This window comes from Monodelphis domestica, chromosome 5, assembly GCF_027887165.1.
Source record: "Monodelphis domestica isolate mMonDom1 chromosome 5, mMonDom1.pri, whole genome shotgun sequence".
Classification (NCBI taxonomy): Eukaryota; Metazoa; Chordata; class Mammalia; order Didelphimorphia; family Didelphidae; genus Monodelphis; species Monodelphis domestica.
Genome location: NC_077231.1, coordinates 214,933,288 through 214,948,390, shown reverse-complemented (window position 1 = coordinate 214,948,390; position 15,103 = coordinate 214,933,288). Strand labels below are relative to the sequence as shown.

Here is a 15,103-nt window from a genome sequence, read left to right as displayed (position 1 = left end):
TTTGTATTCTGTTTGAAGGATTGGCAGTGAACATTTGCACCATAAACTTTTAGAAATAATTATGTAGAAGTATTTTTATTAACTAATGCGTCTGGTGATCAGCTTGGGAACTACGTTGTTTAGCCATATTATACAAGTATAGCTATTATGTAATTTTTAAGGAAATAGTCAATCAAGATAATTGGCTACTGTTAATAAAAGCAGTGTGGTTTATTTGGTTCACTTATCTGTGGCATATGCTTGCTGTGGAGTATATACTAATTTTTCTAATCAAAGTATAGATTATACATGTGCCATTCCCCAGTGGCTCCAATATCTGATGTGAGTACTCCACTTAGAAGCCTGAAGGGAGTAGCAGGGCAGGAGGGCAAATGCAAAATGAACATATGTATATTCTATAGAAATGATATATCACATTCTCATGCTTCTCTAGAAGCTGGAGGGGAAAGGGGCTGTTGGTGAAGGATGAATTAAAAATAGATAAACAGGGATTGTTGAAGTGTTTAATTTAAAATACTATTGGACACCTTAACAAGACCATATAAAAAACTACCAAGTTGCCTTTTTGTATTTTTATTCCTCATTGGTTGCTGAATATTTTTTCTAGTATTCTTTGGCCTATGCCTGCTTGAAGTTAGTGAATTATTCCTTCTTCTTCTGGCTGCCCTTTTATCTGAGCAACAACTTTAGATGGAAAGAGGCTGAAGCTGACAAGCTCTCCATTTGGTATGATGTTGGAGGAATTATAGGTAAGTTTAGGAAATGTCTTTTTAATTTGTCAAAGTATTAAAAAAAAGTTCTGGACATAATTTAAAATGTAACTTGTCCTGTTATCATCTCTAGAAAACAGTCATATTCTGTTGAGGGAGAAAGGAACAATTGAAATAAAGAATCCTTGTAATTTTTTTGAGACTCTCTTGCTCTCTTATTGATTAGGCTTTTCCCCTATCTTAGCTTGTTGGGTAGTAGTTTTTAAAAATTCATATTATTCTTTGAATATAGTAGTCCCTTCCTTCCATCCAGTGCTGTTTCAGAGCACTATAATTCTTTGTATTTTTAAATCAGAGGTCAAAAGAGTATGTTCATTTTCCTCAGCCTTCTCAGAAAAAGGCAAAGTAATGACCTAGCTACAGATTACAGGAGCAGGAATAAAATAATAACAGTGGGGAAACTTCCTGAATGTTCCACAAGGGTTTTATTCCAAGCATCTTGTTGTAAGGGGTTGGGGATGCAGGGCTCAGGTAGAAATGAAAACAGTGCATAATTGGCAAGTAAGAGTCTCTTTATAATAGTTGAAACATTTTTAATAGGTGATTACTGATACAGCTAAAGCAGATCATGAATGCACTATATATAATGTTTGAACCTAGAATTGTGGTAAAGTCAGAAAGTTATTGAGCACCTAAAAGGAAACAACTCAAGTGACATCCTATTCCATTTCAATTACTTACATTGAATCTCAGGCCAAAAGCTAAAGAGTTAGCTTTGCCACCTTCAGACCTAGCCTTGCTTTTGTGCCCATGAGATTTAAAATAGTATAGCAACCATACCTGTTGATAAGAAAATAATAGAATGAATTTGTATATTCTAGAATTCTAGAAGAAGGTGTTTGTGAAAGTTGAATTTGAAGGATTTGGGTCACTTCAGCTGCCCTTCGACTATGAACAATCCAGCCATAATTGCTTCATTTATGCTCTTTGCTTGATGGACTTTTATTGAACTGAATGAAAAACAAAGTTCAGGAAACATACAATTTGCCTTAAGATGGCTAGGTTATGAATGATCCTAATGATGAAACTTTATAGAAAAGTTAGTTATAAACTATATACTAACTAGAAAACACAATTGAATAAAGTTGAGTGTTTCTAAGATGTATATATTTTCTGTACTTGAAGGTGGAACTTTACAAGGCTTCATCTCTGACATGCTACAGAAGAGAGCACCAGTCTTAGCTGGGAGTCTGCTTCTGGCAATTGGGTCCCTTGTTGGTTATAGCCGTGAGTATGCCTTGCACAAAGAGTGCTTTTTTGGACTTTGAGGAAAAGATAATCTGAGGCCACTTTGGGGGAATTTGCCTTGAAGCAGGCTACAGAGGGATAATATAGTGCCTTTGCAGCTGATTGTAAATGTCTGGAAAAACCATCATCATGTAGTTTTGTTTTTGTTGTAGAGGAAACTATCATCTCATCTGCTTTGTTGATTTTTTAAAAAAGAGCTTTCTTGCTAGCATACGTGCTTTGTTTAAGGAAAGGCTCCAGAGAGACCACATTGCAGCCAATAAAGCAATAAAGGGCCCGAGGTTTCAAAAGAAGAGAGGCGTAATTAGTAGGTGTGGTATATGTGGTTGAAGGTAATGTTGAGGTGGGAGAGCAGTTCCTTCTTGGTTTATAGAAGTCTTGTTGCTTATGACTCTGAACAAGAGACAGAAGTTTTCCCACCCAAAAAAGTTAGGGGGAGGGGAGGGCGGATCTTATCAACTAACTCGCTGTGCTTGTGAGCTTTATGTAGTGTTAGGTCTTAATGTTGCTGGATTGTGGCAGATGGAACATGTTAGTTAACATAACATTATCTTTTGCAGGTTCTCCAAACAATAAGGCTATTAATGCATTTCTAATGACTGTAACAGGTATGATACTCTTGATCAAGCTCATTGTAATATCAGTACTAGATATATATACATGCTCATTTGGTAATTTGGACTATGTTACAAATCTGTTTAATGGTAGCTGTTGATATAAGTGAGAAAAAGTTATGTACCCATCCAGATTATGTTTCTGCAAATGTATGGTGATTTGTCCAATTAAGGCACAAGATTCCTACTGATACAGGACTAATCTCTGAGTTAGTGGTTTATTGATTTGGAAACTTTTTCCAAATCAGTTATTGCTGCTCCAAATGTTAATGTTTCAGAGGAGAAACCAGTCCTGCTGAGGGCTAAATAAAAGGAAATAACCTGCTGGGGACTTGAAGGGAATTCATTGCCCTCTAAACAGGAGGTGGGGAGAGGGGGATGGAAACTACTCAAAAAAAAAACAACACAAAAGCTTTCTACGCAATCCTGCCCTTATGGAGACATTATTAGAGAATTTCAGAATTCCTTTGGGAAAAGTTAAAGTAGCTGTCAGCCTCAAATGTATTAATGAAAAACATTTAATTGTGTACTGTGTTTAGGTACTTGTATCAGAGATACAAATATTTTTTTAAAAGAAACATTCCTTACATTCGAGGAACTTGCATTCTAATGGGGGACAATCAAGTAGGGAGAGGTCAGGAGGGAAGAGAATTTTGTTCTGGAGAATTAGGAAGTGTAGGAGGGGAGTATATGGAAGGCGTGACTGGCAGATGGTGAGCTTGGGTGGATTAAGGAGATGTGGAGCTGTCACACATAGTCTGAGGTACAGTCAAACTCTGAGAAAAATGTCTGCACTGAAGACCCAGATTATCTTGTGACTTGATAGTTGTTTTTTTGTTGTTGTTGTTATTTTAAGACCTGGTTGGTTTTTTCTGCTCTTTCTTAAGTCTTAGGTATGACTTTAAAAAATCTAAATGAACAAATTCTCTGTGTATCCATAGTCCCACTGCCCTTATTTCTTGCTTGTTTCCTTAGTTTACATAGATTTCTCTCCAGTTTCCATGCCTTCCTGGTATGGCCTTCCTCATAGCCGTTTAGGCCATAGGATATTTATCTTTTGAACATTTGAACTCTGTTCTCCCCAAAAGAGCACGTGTCAAACAATTCCTGACTTTTCTCTCCTGTCACAAGACAAAAGTAGTGATATCCCTTTCAAGTTCTCATCTTTTCAGCCCAGCAACCAGTTTATAGCTAGAACCTGCCTGAGAGATCATCTGGCCACTTAAAGATAGATAAACTGAGATGTGGAGAGGGAATTGATTTTCTCAAGAATATTCAGTAAATGCAGAACTAGGATTTGAACCTACATCCTCCCACTACAAATCCATTGGTTTTTCTCTTATAGCCCCTTGATTCATAGATAAGTAAACTGAAGCCGTAAGACATGAACCCTATGTAGATCTCCTGGGCTTGGATTCAGGTTAGGCTAGACAATCTTTCCTTTGCACTGTTGTCTTTGCACCTTAGGATTCTCATCTTTGGAACAGTCACAATCATTTCTTTCTTGGTGGCCTCAATTGTTAATGTTTACTACCACCCATGACCCAGAACATAATCCTTCTCACATTCAAATACTCATGTTGGCATATACACTTCCTCAAATTCACTTTCAAATGTAAGATTCGTTGAAGGTTCTAGCACATTTTAAACATTGATAATCCATTAGATGACACTGACCTCAAACAAAATCCTTAATATTTCTGATCCTCAGTTTCTTTATCTGTAAAATGAAGCTATTTTTCCAGCTCAAAAAACCCATACTCTGCTCTGAAGCAAGAAAGTTATAGGCATAATAGATACTGGCTATAATAGACATCTAAAGGCAAATCTGTTCAGACATCTTCATTACAATCTTTTACTTCAGAGTGAGACAGAAATAATGAACAGTGAGAACCTTGAACAGAAATGTGAACTCTGGGTTTGTAGGACTGACAAATGCCTATGACCGAGAGGAAAAAAGAGGAACCATAAAGTGGTTTTTATTTATCTAGTGTGCTAAACTAACCTATTCAAGTCTTACAAACTTCATGAGGATTTTAAAGATAAACAGCCACATGACAAACATGTGCCCCATTCCAGAAACCTGGTATATAAACTTCCTTCCTCTGCTGCATAAATCCTTACATACACTTGCTTTGTCCTTGCCACAGATTCAGCCTTCCAGGTACACCAGAAGCTTTTTTTCCCTCAAGAGCTGTTGCTCGTACACCACCAATTCCTGAGGAACATCATCTCCACGTGCCTGTTTTAATTCCTTTTTTCTGTGGAATGTACGTTTCTCTCTTTTCTGATGAAGTCAAGAAGAAACTAACATGTTTCATATGAAAAAGAGAGGATTGTCAGTGAAGCAGTCATAGGGCACTGCTACTAAATTGAGCTGTTCCATGTCCTAGTGAAGTAGATCAGATCCTATTGAAGCACATGCAAGGAGCTATCCACATTATTTCATTTTACTGGAACTTTCTCATATTAACTATTGCTTAAAATAGATCAGCTATTGGTCTTTGAATCATTTTAGTTATAAAAATGTCTATAACTGGGTTTTTAAAATAGATTTATGTTGTGTTTTTGACAATAAGCTGTGACCAAATTGGAAAAGCCAGTAAAATTTCTTGTTCTCTAATGCTTACTCAAGAGTTGTAACTAAAATTTTTGTGCTTTACAGAATATAGGAGCAAGCAGTATATAAAAAGTGCTCTGAAATAAACTTTTTAAGATACTCATTTGGAAATATAGAAAATAATCTTTGGTCAATCAATCAGTAAACAGTGGAACTGTTTGCTTGGATGGGATATCTCTTTGGGGCTTTAGCAAACTGAGGGAGGAAGCCCAGGATGATCCGATAACTTCCTATTCAGATTTTTATGATTTTTTTTTTTAAGCCCTTATCTTCCATTTTGGAATCAATACTAAGCATCAGTTCCAAGACAGAAGAGCAGTAAGGACTAGGCAATTAGGGCTAAGTGACTTGCCCACGGTCACACAGCTAGAAACTGAGGTCAGATTTGAACCCATACCCTCCTATCTCTAGGTCTGGCTCTCAATCCACTGAGCCACCTAGCTGCCCTTTTCATATACTCTTTAAGAAAGGAGTTTAGGATTCATATAGAGCAGCAGTTCTCAACCTCTCAATTTGTAGCAATGAGAATACATAATGCATATCAGGTATTTACATTCCGAATCATAACTGTAGCAAAATTGCAGTTTCGAAGTAGCCACCAAAATAATTTTTTGGTTTGGGATCACTGCAACATGAGGAGCTGTATTGTGGGGTCACGGCATTAGAAAGGTTGAGAACCACTGATATAGAGCCTTCCACAGTAGGACTCCAAACTACTTTTCAACATCACCATACATTACTCATTTTATTTTTACCCAGGTTTCCATTTTGCTATTCTCCATACATATCCCTTGTTTTCTTACTTTCGTATGCTCATAGGACAATAAGGTTTTAGATTTAGTGCTAAAAGAGGCCTTAAGAGGCCATCTAATTCCTGCTTTTGCTTATGCCGTTTCTACTGCCTACAGTGTCCTTCCCCCACACATGTTCCATTGAAATTTTAATTATTCTTCAGTGCCCAGCTCAAATGCCCCTCCTTCAGTGTAGCCTTCTCTGGTTCCCCTATCAGTTCTCCAGCCCTATTGTATCTCACCTGCATTCTTCTCTTAGTGTTATTACTTTATTTGTATTTGTACACATGACATGCCATTCTTTTGTCTTACCTTGTCCTTACTCCTTTCATACTCTCCCACCACATATATACTCCTTGAATGCAAGGACCATCTTTCTTATATTTAATACTGCTTCTTGGGCAAGCACGTCAAACACACTAGCTAAAAAAGCAAAATAATCTAAAGGAGCACTCAGACCCTGATGGTGACATAGCCCCTACCTGGGGAGAAGAGTACCACCATCCCTGTCACCACCAGTGCCAACTGTTGACCAGGTGCCCTCGAGAGGTTGTTGCAGGGCTGCAAACCTGCCTCCTCCGTACATCGGCTTCTGCTTTGCCACTGTACCCTGAGGACCAGGAGTTCACTCTATCTGACTTGTAGCTATTCAAATCTGAACTCTCAATAGCAAGACTATCCTCACTTTCCCTTTGCATTTCCAGTGCTTTGCACAGTGTTTGGCACATAGTAAGTTCTTAATGAATATTTTTTCAGGCATGCTATATTCGCCTTAGTATCTAGCAGAGGGACCTCTAAAAAGAGACATCAAAGTGCTGAAAATCTTGCCCTCATGTTTTGCCTCATTATTTTTTAATGCCTTTCTGTTAGAGGATATGGGTGGGATTTTAGGGGTTAGCCTAACAACATCTGCCTTTCAGTGGTTGTGAAAATCAAGTAAGATGATTTAGAAAGCATTTAACACAGTACCTGGCACATAGTAGTGCTATATAAACACTTCTCCTCCCTCCTCATCTACTTGCTTTTCTTACTGTGACTTATAAGGAACTATTCTGTTTACATTTTTAGGGTTTTTCATTGGAGGACCCTCTAATATGATTAGTGCTGCTATTTCTGCGGATTTGGGTCACCAGGAGCTGGTACAGGGAAGCAGTGAAGCCTTGGCCACGGTTACAGGAATTGTTGATGGAACTGGGAGTATTGGAGCAGCAATGGGCCAGGTGAGATTAACAAAAGAAAAGTTTAATGTTCAAGCCTATTAAATGTTTCTCTGAAGATGGAAAATTCATCTGTAGTAGATATATGTTGCTCCTTCAGTATCCTAGAGATGTTCAGCTTTTTATTTTCATTGCTGTCAAAAACTTATAATTTGTGGAAAAAGCCTAATCCCTACCACCTTCCACCACAACAGTTCCATTTAGATATATTCCTCATCCTGTTCTTTTTCTCTATCATGAGTCTTCCATAACCTTTTTTCTTCTTCATTCTAGCCTCTGAGGACAAGGTGTCCCACTTCCTTGCGAGGCTAAACTCCTTTTTTTGTCCTTTTGGACTCATCTTTTCCCACCTCCTAAAGGGTCTTTCTCTTATCGGTCATTCTCTTCCTGCCTCTTCCCTGCTACCTATAGACATGCTTAGCCCTCACCTATTCTGTCATTCTCACATGCTCACATGCTATATTTTCTTCCCTTTTACTGCCAAACTCCTTAAAAGAGTTGTCTTTGCTGGTTGTCTCCATCTCTTTACTAGTGCTCATTACTTACTTCCTTATAATCTTGATTTCGTTCCTATCACGCTACTGACACAGCTCTTCCAAAAGTGAACAGTGATCTGTGTTTCTAAGCTCAATGAGCTTTTCTTGTTTAATGAAAGTCCTTGCCTTTTATTTTTATTGACTAGTTGCTTCCCCTCATCCTTCTCCCCCCACAACCAGCACTTCTTTGCTCCCACTGAACCCTTCTAGTTATAAAAATTTATGCCAAGCCCATCAGCAAGGCAACCAATTCTGATCATGCATACTATGATCCAGCTGATATTATTTTCTTAGTTTTTATTCTCTTTGATGTCACTGTGATTTTTGATGTTGAACATTTTCTCCTCCCTTCTCTCCTCCCAGTGTTCTGACATTATTCTTTCTTGACTTTCCTTTTGTCTCTGTAACCACTTCTCTTTCTGATCCCCTAATCATGTATGGTGTTCCCTAAGGCTCTGACCTTGACCCTCTTTCCTTCCTGTTCTTTCTCCTTTGCTGATCTCATTCATTCCCATGGATTCATCTATTATCTTTGTGCAGATGACTCCCAAATCTATGTATCCATCCTTAATACCTCTTTTAAGCTTTAGTCCCATATCTTTAAATTTTGTTGCTCATTCTCATTGGATGTCTTGTCAGTATCCTAAGCTTAGAATGTGATCCAAGTGCTGATATTATCAAAGAAACTAGAAATGAGCCCAAAGGCGAAATAGTTACCAGTATCAGTTATTCAAAGAGAATATTGTGGATGAATGACTTCTACATAATGGGAAAACAAATGATGGCAGTTACCTGATGAGAAACTGAGAGTGATGGCAATTCGATGAGGCATGGCATAGGAAAATATTTCCTATTGAATTCTGAGGGGTGGGAGAAAATGAGACCTCCATGAGAGAGAAAGTATTTTAAGATACATTGTCTTTGGGAGAAGATCTGTATATTTCCTTTAGGACTAAGTCGTGAATATAAGGTGAGAGGAGGAAAGACTGAGAGAAGCAAAAGATGATGCCAAGTTGGGGTTGATGGGAGAAGATGAGAGAGATGGGTATGAAGATTCAGATGGAGGTAGCAAAGAAGTGGAGGCTTGAGTTACAGAGATAATGGAAACATTGGACAGGAAGTAGAAAGGAGATGAATGCCAGAAGCAAGAGAAGTAGAATAATAGGATGGGAGCTCATGTGGTGTGTTAGAATGAGTTAGAAATGGATGAACCAGCTTCACTGAGGTGAAAAAAAAAGGAAGGACTGACAAGCACACATGTACTGAAATACTGAACTCTAAAGGCCAGAATCTAGCTTTTCAAATAAAAATATGTGGAAACAGAAGCCTTTTCAAACTTCAGCCTGGGATCAGATGAGGTCCTCTTTAGAACATATTGCAGTGGTGGTAGAGGTATCATCTTAGAAGGAATTGAGGACTTTTCAAATTGCAGTCCTGGCTAATTGGGCTTTGGGGGATCCATCTTCTTTTTTTTTTTTTTGGATAATATTAACATAGCCTGCAATAGTATCACTAGGTAAACCTTATATGTCCTTTTGTCACAGAAGTCTTAAAAGGAAGAACTTTTCTCAGAATCCCCCCATATGCCTTCTTGCCCCTTGGATCTATGAAGAAAGACATTTGCATTGTTTGTTCAGTGGTAGAATTTTTGCCTCCCACTAGAATTCCTTTCTTTATTTTCTAGCTAAATGTATTAAATTCTTCTTGAAAGGACTTGTTTCACAACAGAGAGGATATAAGACTCTCCTATATTAGTTACTATAGGGAGAAGTGGAAGAACATTAGACTATTTCCAGAGCTTTCGTCTGACATAAACCTAAAATGCCAACCTGTATTCAGAAAAGCCTTTTCAACCTGAGACAGGTGAACTGTGGTGTCTATTTTTAGAGTCCTTCCCTTGTCCAAATATAAAAATTAGCCTCTTTCTCCCACCCCCTTTTCATTATTATTTGGACCTAAGAATTTCAATTCAACCTTACTCCTATAGTGTTTTATTTTTAGTTTAAATTCAATCTTTACCTCCCAACTACATTATTTACAAGAACTGTCAGAGATGGATTAGTCTTATTTTTTGAAAAGCTTCAGTTGCCAGTATAGTATGATATTTGCCTCTGACGAAACATCATCCCAGGTAGCTTTAAGTTGTTCCTTTTATTCCTACCTCAGAGACTTAAACTAGCTATACCACCCTGAAAAAATCATTTAAACTCTGCTTCAGTTTCCTCATCTATAAAATAAAGTGGGATGAACTTAATGGTTGCTAAGGTTCCTTCTAGATATAAACTGGTAATCCTATGATCTTCTCCATTGGTGTCTTGAGGGAGAGTCTTGAGCTTCTGAAAATCATCCTTTCTTGTTTCTTAAGTTAATGGAGGCATTCTGAAAGCTTCATGAGCTATCTCATGGCTGTCTAGGGAAAGCCTAGATCAGTTTGGCTCATCCTGTATCAGGCACATGGCTTGTGTGTGTGTGTGTGTGTGTGTGTGTGTGTGTGTGTGTGTGTGTGTGTGTGTGTTTATTTTCTGAGACAACAATCTATCAATTTTTTTTTCCAATTTAAACAGTATTTTATTTGGTCATTTTCAAACAATATTCCTTGGAAACAAAGATCATCCCCCCCCCCCCCCCCGCCAATGCACGATTCCACTGGGTATCACATGTGTCCTTGATTCAAACCCATTTCCGTGTTTTTGGTATTTGTATTAGAGTGTTCATTTAGAGTCTCAGTCATGTCCCCTCAATCCCGGTAGTCAAACAGTTGCTTTTCTTTGTTGTTTTTACTCCCACAATTTGTCCTTTACTTGTGGATAGTGTTTTTTTCTCCTGGATCCCTGCAGACTGTTCAGGGACATTGTATTGACACTAATGGAAGATGTACATTATGTTCTATTGTACCACAGTGTATCAGTCTCTGTGTACAATGTTTTCCTGGTTCTGCTCCTTTTACTCTGCATCACTTCCTGGAGGTTGTTCCAGTCTCCATGGAATTCCTCCACTTTATTATTCCTTTTAGCACAATAGTATTCCATCACCAGAATATACCACAATTGGTTCAACCATTCTCCAATTGAAGGGAATCCCCTCATTTTTCTATTTTTGGCCACCACAAAGAGCTCAGTTGTGAATATTCTTGTACAAGTCTTTTTCCTTATTATCTCTTTGGGGTACAAACCCAGCAGTGCTATGGTTGGATCAAAGGGCAGACAGTCTTTTATCACCCTTTGGGCATAGTTCCAAATTGCCCTCCAGAATGGTTGGATCAGTTCACAACTCCACCAGCAATGAATTAATGTCCCTACTTTGCCACATCCCCTCCAGCATTCATTACTTTCCATAGCTGTCATGTTAGCCAATCTGCTAGGTGTGAGGTGATACCTCAGAGTTGTTTTGATTTGCATCTCTCTGATTATAAGAGATGTAGAGCACTTTTTCATGTGCTTATTAATAGTTTTGATTTCTTTGGCTGAAACCTGCCTATTCATGTCCCTTGCCCATTTATCAATTGGAGAATGGCTTGGTTTTTTGTACAATTGCTTTAACTCTATAAATTTGAGTAATTAGACCTTTGTCAGAGGGCACATGGCTTTTTTAGGAACAAAAAACTTTCCTAAGAACTCTTGTGTCATAGGAAAACATCAATTACTGTGGATTTCTTAGTGATGCTGCACCTTCAGAGAAACAGACTTAATGGTGATAAATTGGGATTTAGAACTGGTAAATTCATTGGTGAAAATCTTTCTTTGGCATAAGAGGAGGAACACATAAAAGCCAATAGTTACATTATTTAATTTGCTATAGATTTTTCTTATAAAGCTATAACCTTTAATCAGTCAAGAAACATTTATTAAGCAACTACTATGTGCCACACTGTGCTAAATGCTAGAACTCAACTTACTTCAGTTACTGTCTTAGAATATAGGCTGTCCCAAAAATCTTAGTCCAATTTTAAGTTTTGCTTATTCAATTCAAAAAAGCTAACATGATCTTAGTCATAGTTTTAATCAAAATATAGTGTCTAGTACAAGGGAGATGATAATCCAATCTACCTTATGCTTTTCAAACTAAGTAGAGAGTATTACATCTAATTTTGGATACCACATTTTAGAAGGGATGTTGACAAGCTAGATGGATCCTATCTAGAGGGGTGGGGATGAGCATGAAACCATGCCATTTAGTGATTGAAGGAACTGAAAATGTTTAGGCTAGCGAAGAAAAAATTTGGGACCAAATCTTCAAATATATGAATATATTTTATATGAAAGAAGGATTAGACTTGTTCTTAGTCATTAAGAGCAAAATAAGACCAACGGGTATAAGTCAGGAGGAGACAGATTTTGATGCAATAAAAGGAAGAATAACCAAGAGGACTCATTGGCTGTTCTCAGAGGAAAAAGTGAGCCAGAAATATGACTGGAGGTTTGGGAATACAGATGATTGTTTGTTGGGGAAAGTGTTGAAAGAACAGGGCAGTAGCTCTGGTTAAGGGTTGAATTAGATAACCTTTGAGGACTCTTCCCAATCTGATTCTGTGATTTACTTCCCTCTGGGCTTCAGAAGTATTTCATGTAAGAAGGAGACTCAGAGATAGACCCAAGAATCGTACGGGCAGGACATCATGCTTTAATGAACATGTGGTTATTCCAGTAACGCCTGCTTTTTTTGCTTTCCATTGTGTATCTTTAACTTCATTCATTGCCCTTGGATTTTGCCCACCTGTAAATGTGAAAGTTGTTACAAAAGAACCTTCCTTGGATATCATATGGAAAGATGATAATATCTTTGGGAACAAGTTATATGGTACAATGCATAGAGCAGTGGACTTGGAGCATGGAAACCAGAGTTTGAATCCTGCCTCAAAAACTAGGAGTCATTTCATTTCTATGTGCCTCAGTTACATCATCCTGTAAAATGGAGATAATAATAGCAGCTACCTCACAGCATTGTTGTATAGATTAAATAAATTTACATGTACTTTATAAACTTCAAAAGTGTTATAAATTCTAGTTATTATTAAAAAGGAAACAGGGTAATACAGAATGTCTCAAAAGTCTTAGTGCAGTTTTATACTTTAAAACCTTTGGAATCATTAATTGTACAAATTTACAAAAAGTCATTTGAAAGTTTAATTAAATTGATTTTACATTTATTTAATTTTGCAAACTTTAAATTCTAATTTTGATGAGACAGGATATCCTATTGTGCAGTTGTATGCAACAGTTTCTGGATGATTCTTTCTCAGTAAAAGAAGGCCTCCGAGGTTTGATCATCTTGGTCACCTGATCTATCTCCATTACATTGTTTTCTGTGATGTCACATCAAAACTGTTGTATATGGGGGCAGCATGGTGGCTCAGTAGATAGAGAACTAGGCCCAGAGAGAAGAGATCCTGGATTCAAAGCTGACCTTAGATACTTCCTTACAGTGTGACCACTCTTCTGCTTTGGAACCAATTTTTACTATTAATTCTAAGACAGAAGGTAAGGCTTAAAAAAAAAAAAAACTATTGTGTATGGATCAAAGTCTTGCTCTTTCGATGATCTTAAGGCTAGGATTACAAATTTAATCCTTTCAAGTCATTTAGCTGATGAAAAATATTTATAAAGTTTGAAAGTTGACTTGAGAGTCACTATAGCCCAAGATATGGTTATTTAAATAGTTAATCTCTCATAATTTTTTTCCTAAGGCTGTAGCATTTATACTTCTGAAGTTAAGATTCTGCTGAGACTTTGAAGATACTCTATGTTTAAGATGGTAGTGAAATCCTTAGTTCAAGAACTATATTTGAAAAGCGAAAGGCCAATGCATATCCTTTGAGCTAGCAGTATCATTACTAAGTCTATACCCCAGGGAGATGAAAGAAAAGCAGAAAGGATCTATATATTCAAAAATATTTATAGCAGCTTTTTTTGTGGTGGTAAAGAATTAGAAACTGAGGGAATACTCATTGTTTGGGGAATGGCTGAATAAGTTATAGTATATGAATTTGGTGGAATACTATTCTACTATAAGAAATAATAAAAAGGATGATTTCAGAAAAACTTGGGAAGGCATATATGAACTGAAGAGTGAAGTGCACAGAATCGAGAAAATAGTCTATATACAGTAACAGCAATATTGTAAAGATGATTAACTGTGAAAGACTTAGTCACTGATCAATGCAATGAATTCTAAAGGGCATATGATGAAAAATACTTTGCACCTCCAGAGAGAGAACTCGTATATTCAGTGCAAATTGAACCATATTTTTTCCTTTACTTTTCTTGCCCTTTTTTCTGGAACATCAATGCAGAATTATGATTTATATAACTTTATAATGGGTATCATATTTCTTTCCGCTGCAATGGGTAGGGGAAAAGTTGGATGGAAGGAGAGAATTTGGAACTAAAAAATAAAAGAGACCTATTTAAAAGCTTAAAAAAGTTCTTGAAGGCTTTTGTAATGTACTTTAAGAGAGGACAAGTCTGAAAATGTTCATCTTGTCCTCTTAAATGGTAAAGTAGATCAAAGGTAAACCTTTTGAACAAATAATTGTTACCTGCCATATCTGATAGGAGACAGTTGGTGTATGGAAAGGGTATGGAAGTGAATTACCAGGCTCTCAAAACTAGGCGTTAATAGGAAACTTCACTACCTTTTAATCCTTTTGAAATAGTTGTTTTTAATCTTCTGATTTAGCCATTCAGTTTTATTAACAAATATACAATCATATTGTAATCTATTCTTTTATGTTGTTCAGTTTTTAGTGTCTTTGATTCAGGATAACCTAGGATGGATGTGGGTTTTTTATTTCTTCATTTTAATGGTAAGTGTATATACTCTTTACCAGTTTTAAAAAATTCAGTTTTGTCCTGACTTCATTTTTAAAACATTCAAGCAAAGAAAGTGAACTGATATATTTTTTCCTTAAAGATTCATTTATTAAAAATGCCATATTTATCAATCCATTAAGTACCTCTTTTTTTAGGTGAAAAATAGGCCTAAAGTAGCCTGCATTTTATAGTCCATTCAATGCTGGATGTCTGATTCAAGGAAAGCTAACAATAGCAGACATATATGCATCATTGACCATTAATTTACTTGAGATTATCCCCTGGTGAAAGTCAGTTATCCATAAATTCTCATGTTCTATAAGATTCCATTTACTGTGGGTATAGATAGCAGCCTGTCTGAGAGCCTCAGTAGAAAGATACCCTGGATGCCTCAGCATCTGTTTGTGGTCACCACTGCCAGCATATTGAAGCTGAAGCCAGAGGGAAGACATTAGGATGGTGATGGTGTTGGGCAATGATAATGCCACTAACATTTCC

General features: G+C 37.1%; 1 protein-coding gene across 2 annotated transcripts in view; it reads left to right on the top strand.

The window, feature by feature from the left end:
- SLC37A3 (solute carrier family 37 member 3) overlaps window positions 1-15,103 on the top strand; it is an 85,532-nt gene that overhangs the window by 29,484 nt on the left and 40,945 nt on the right. Inside the window, exons 10-14 of one of the 2 annotated variants that reach the window (XM_001367948.4) lie at window positions 608-749; window positions 1,896-1,997; window positions 2,579-2,626; window positions 7,112-7,263; window positions 14,533-14,598. In XM_001367948.4, the coding sequence (XP_001367985.1) occupies window positions 608-749; window positions 1,896-1,997; window positions 2,579-2,626; window positions 7,112-7,263; window positions 14,533-14,598 (510 nt within the window). The remainder of the gene's footprint in view (window positions 1-607; window positions 750-1,895; window positions 1,998-2,578; window positions 2,627-7,111; window positions 7,264-14,532; window positions 14,599-15,103) is intronic. The other variant, XR_473139.2, reaches the window with a different exon arrangement.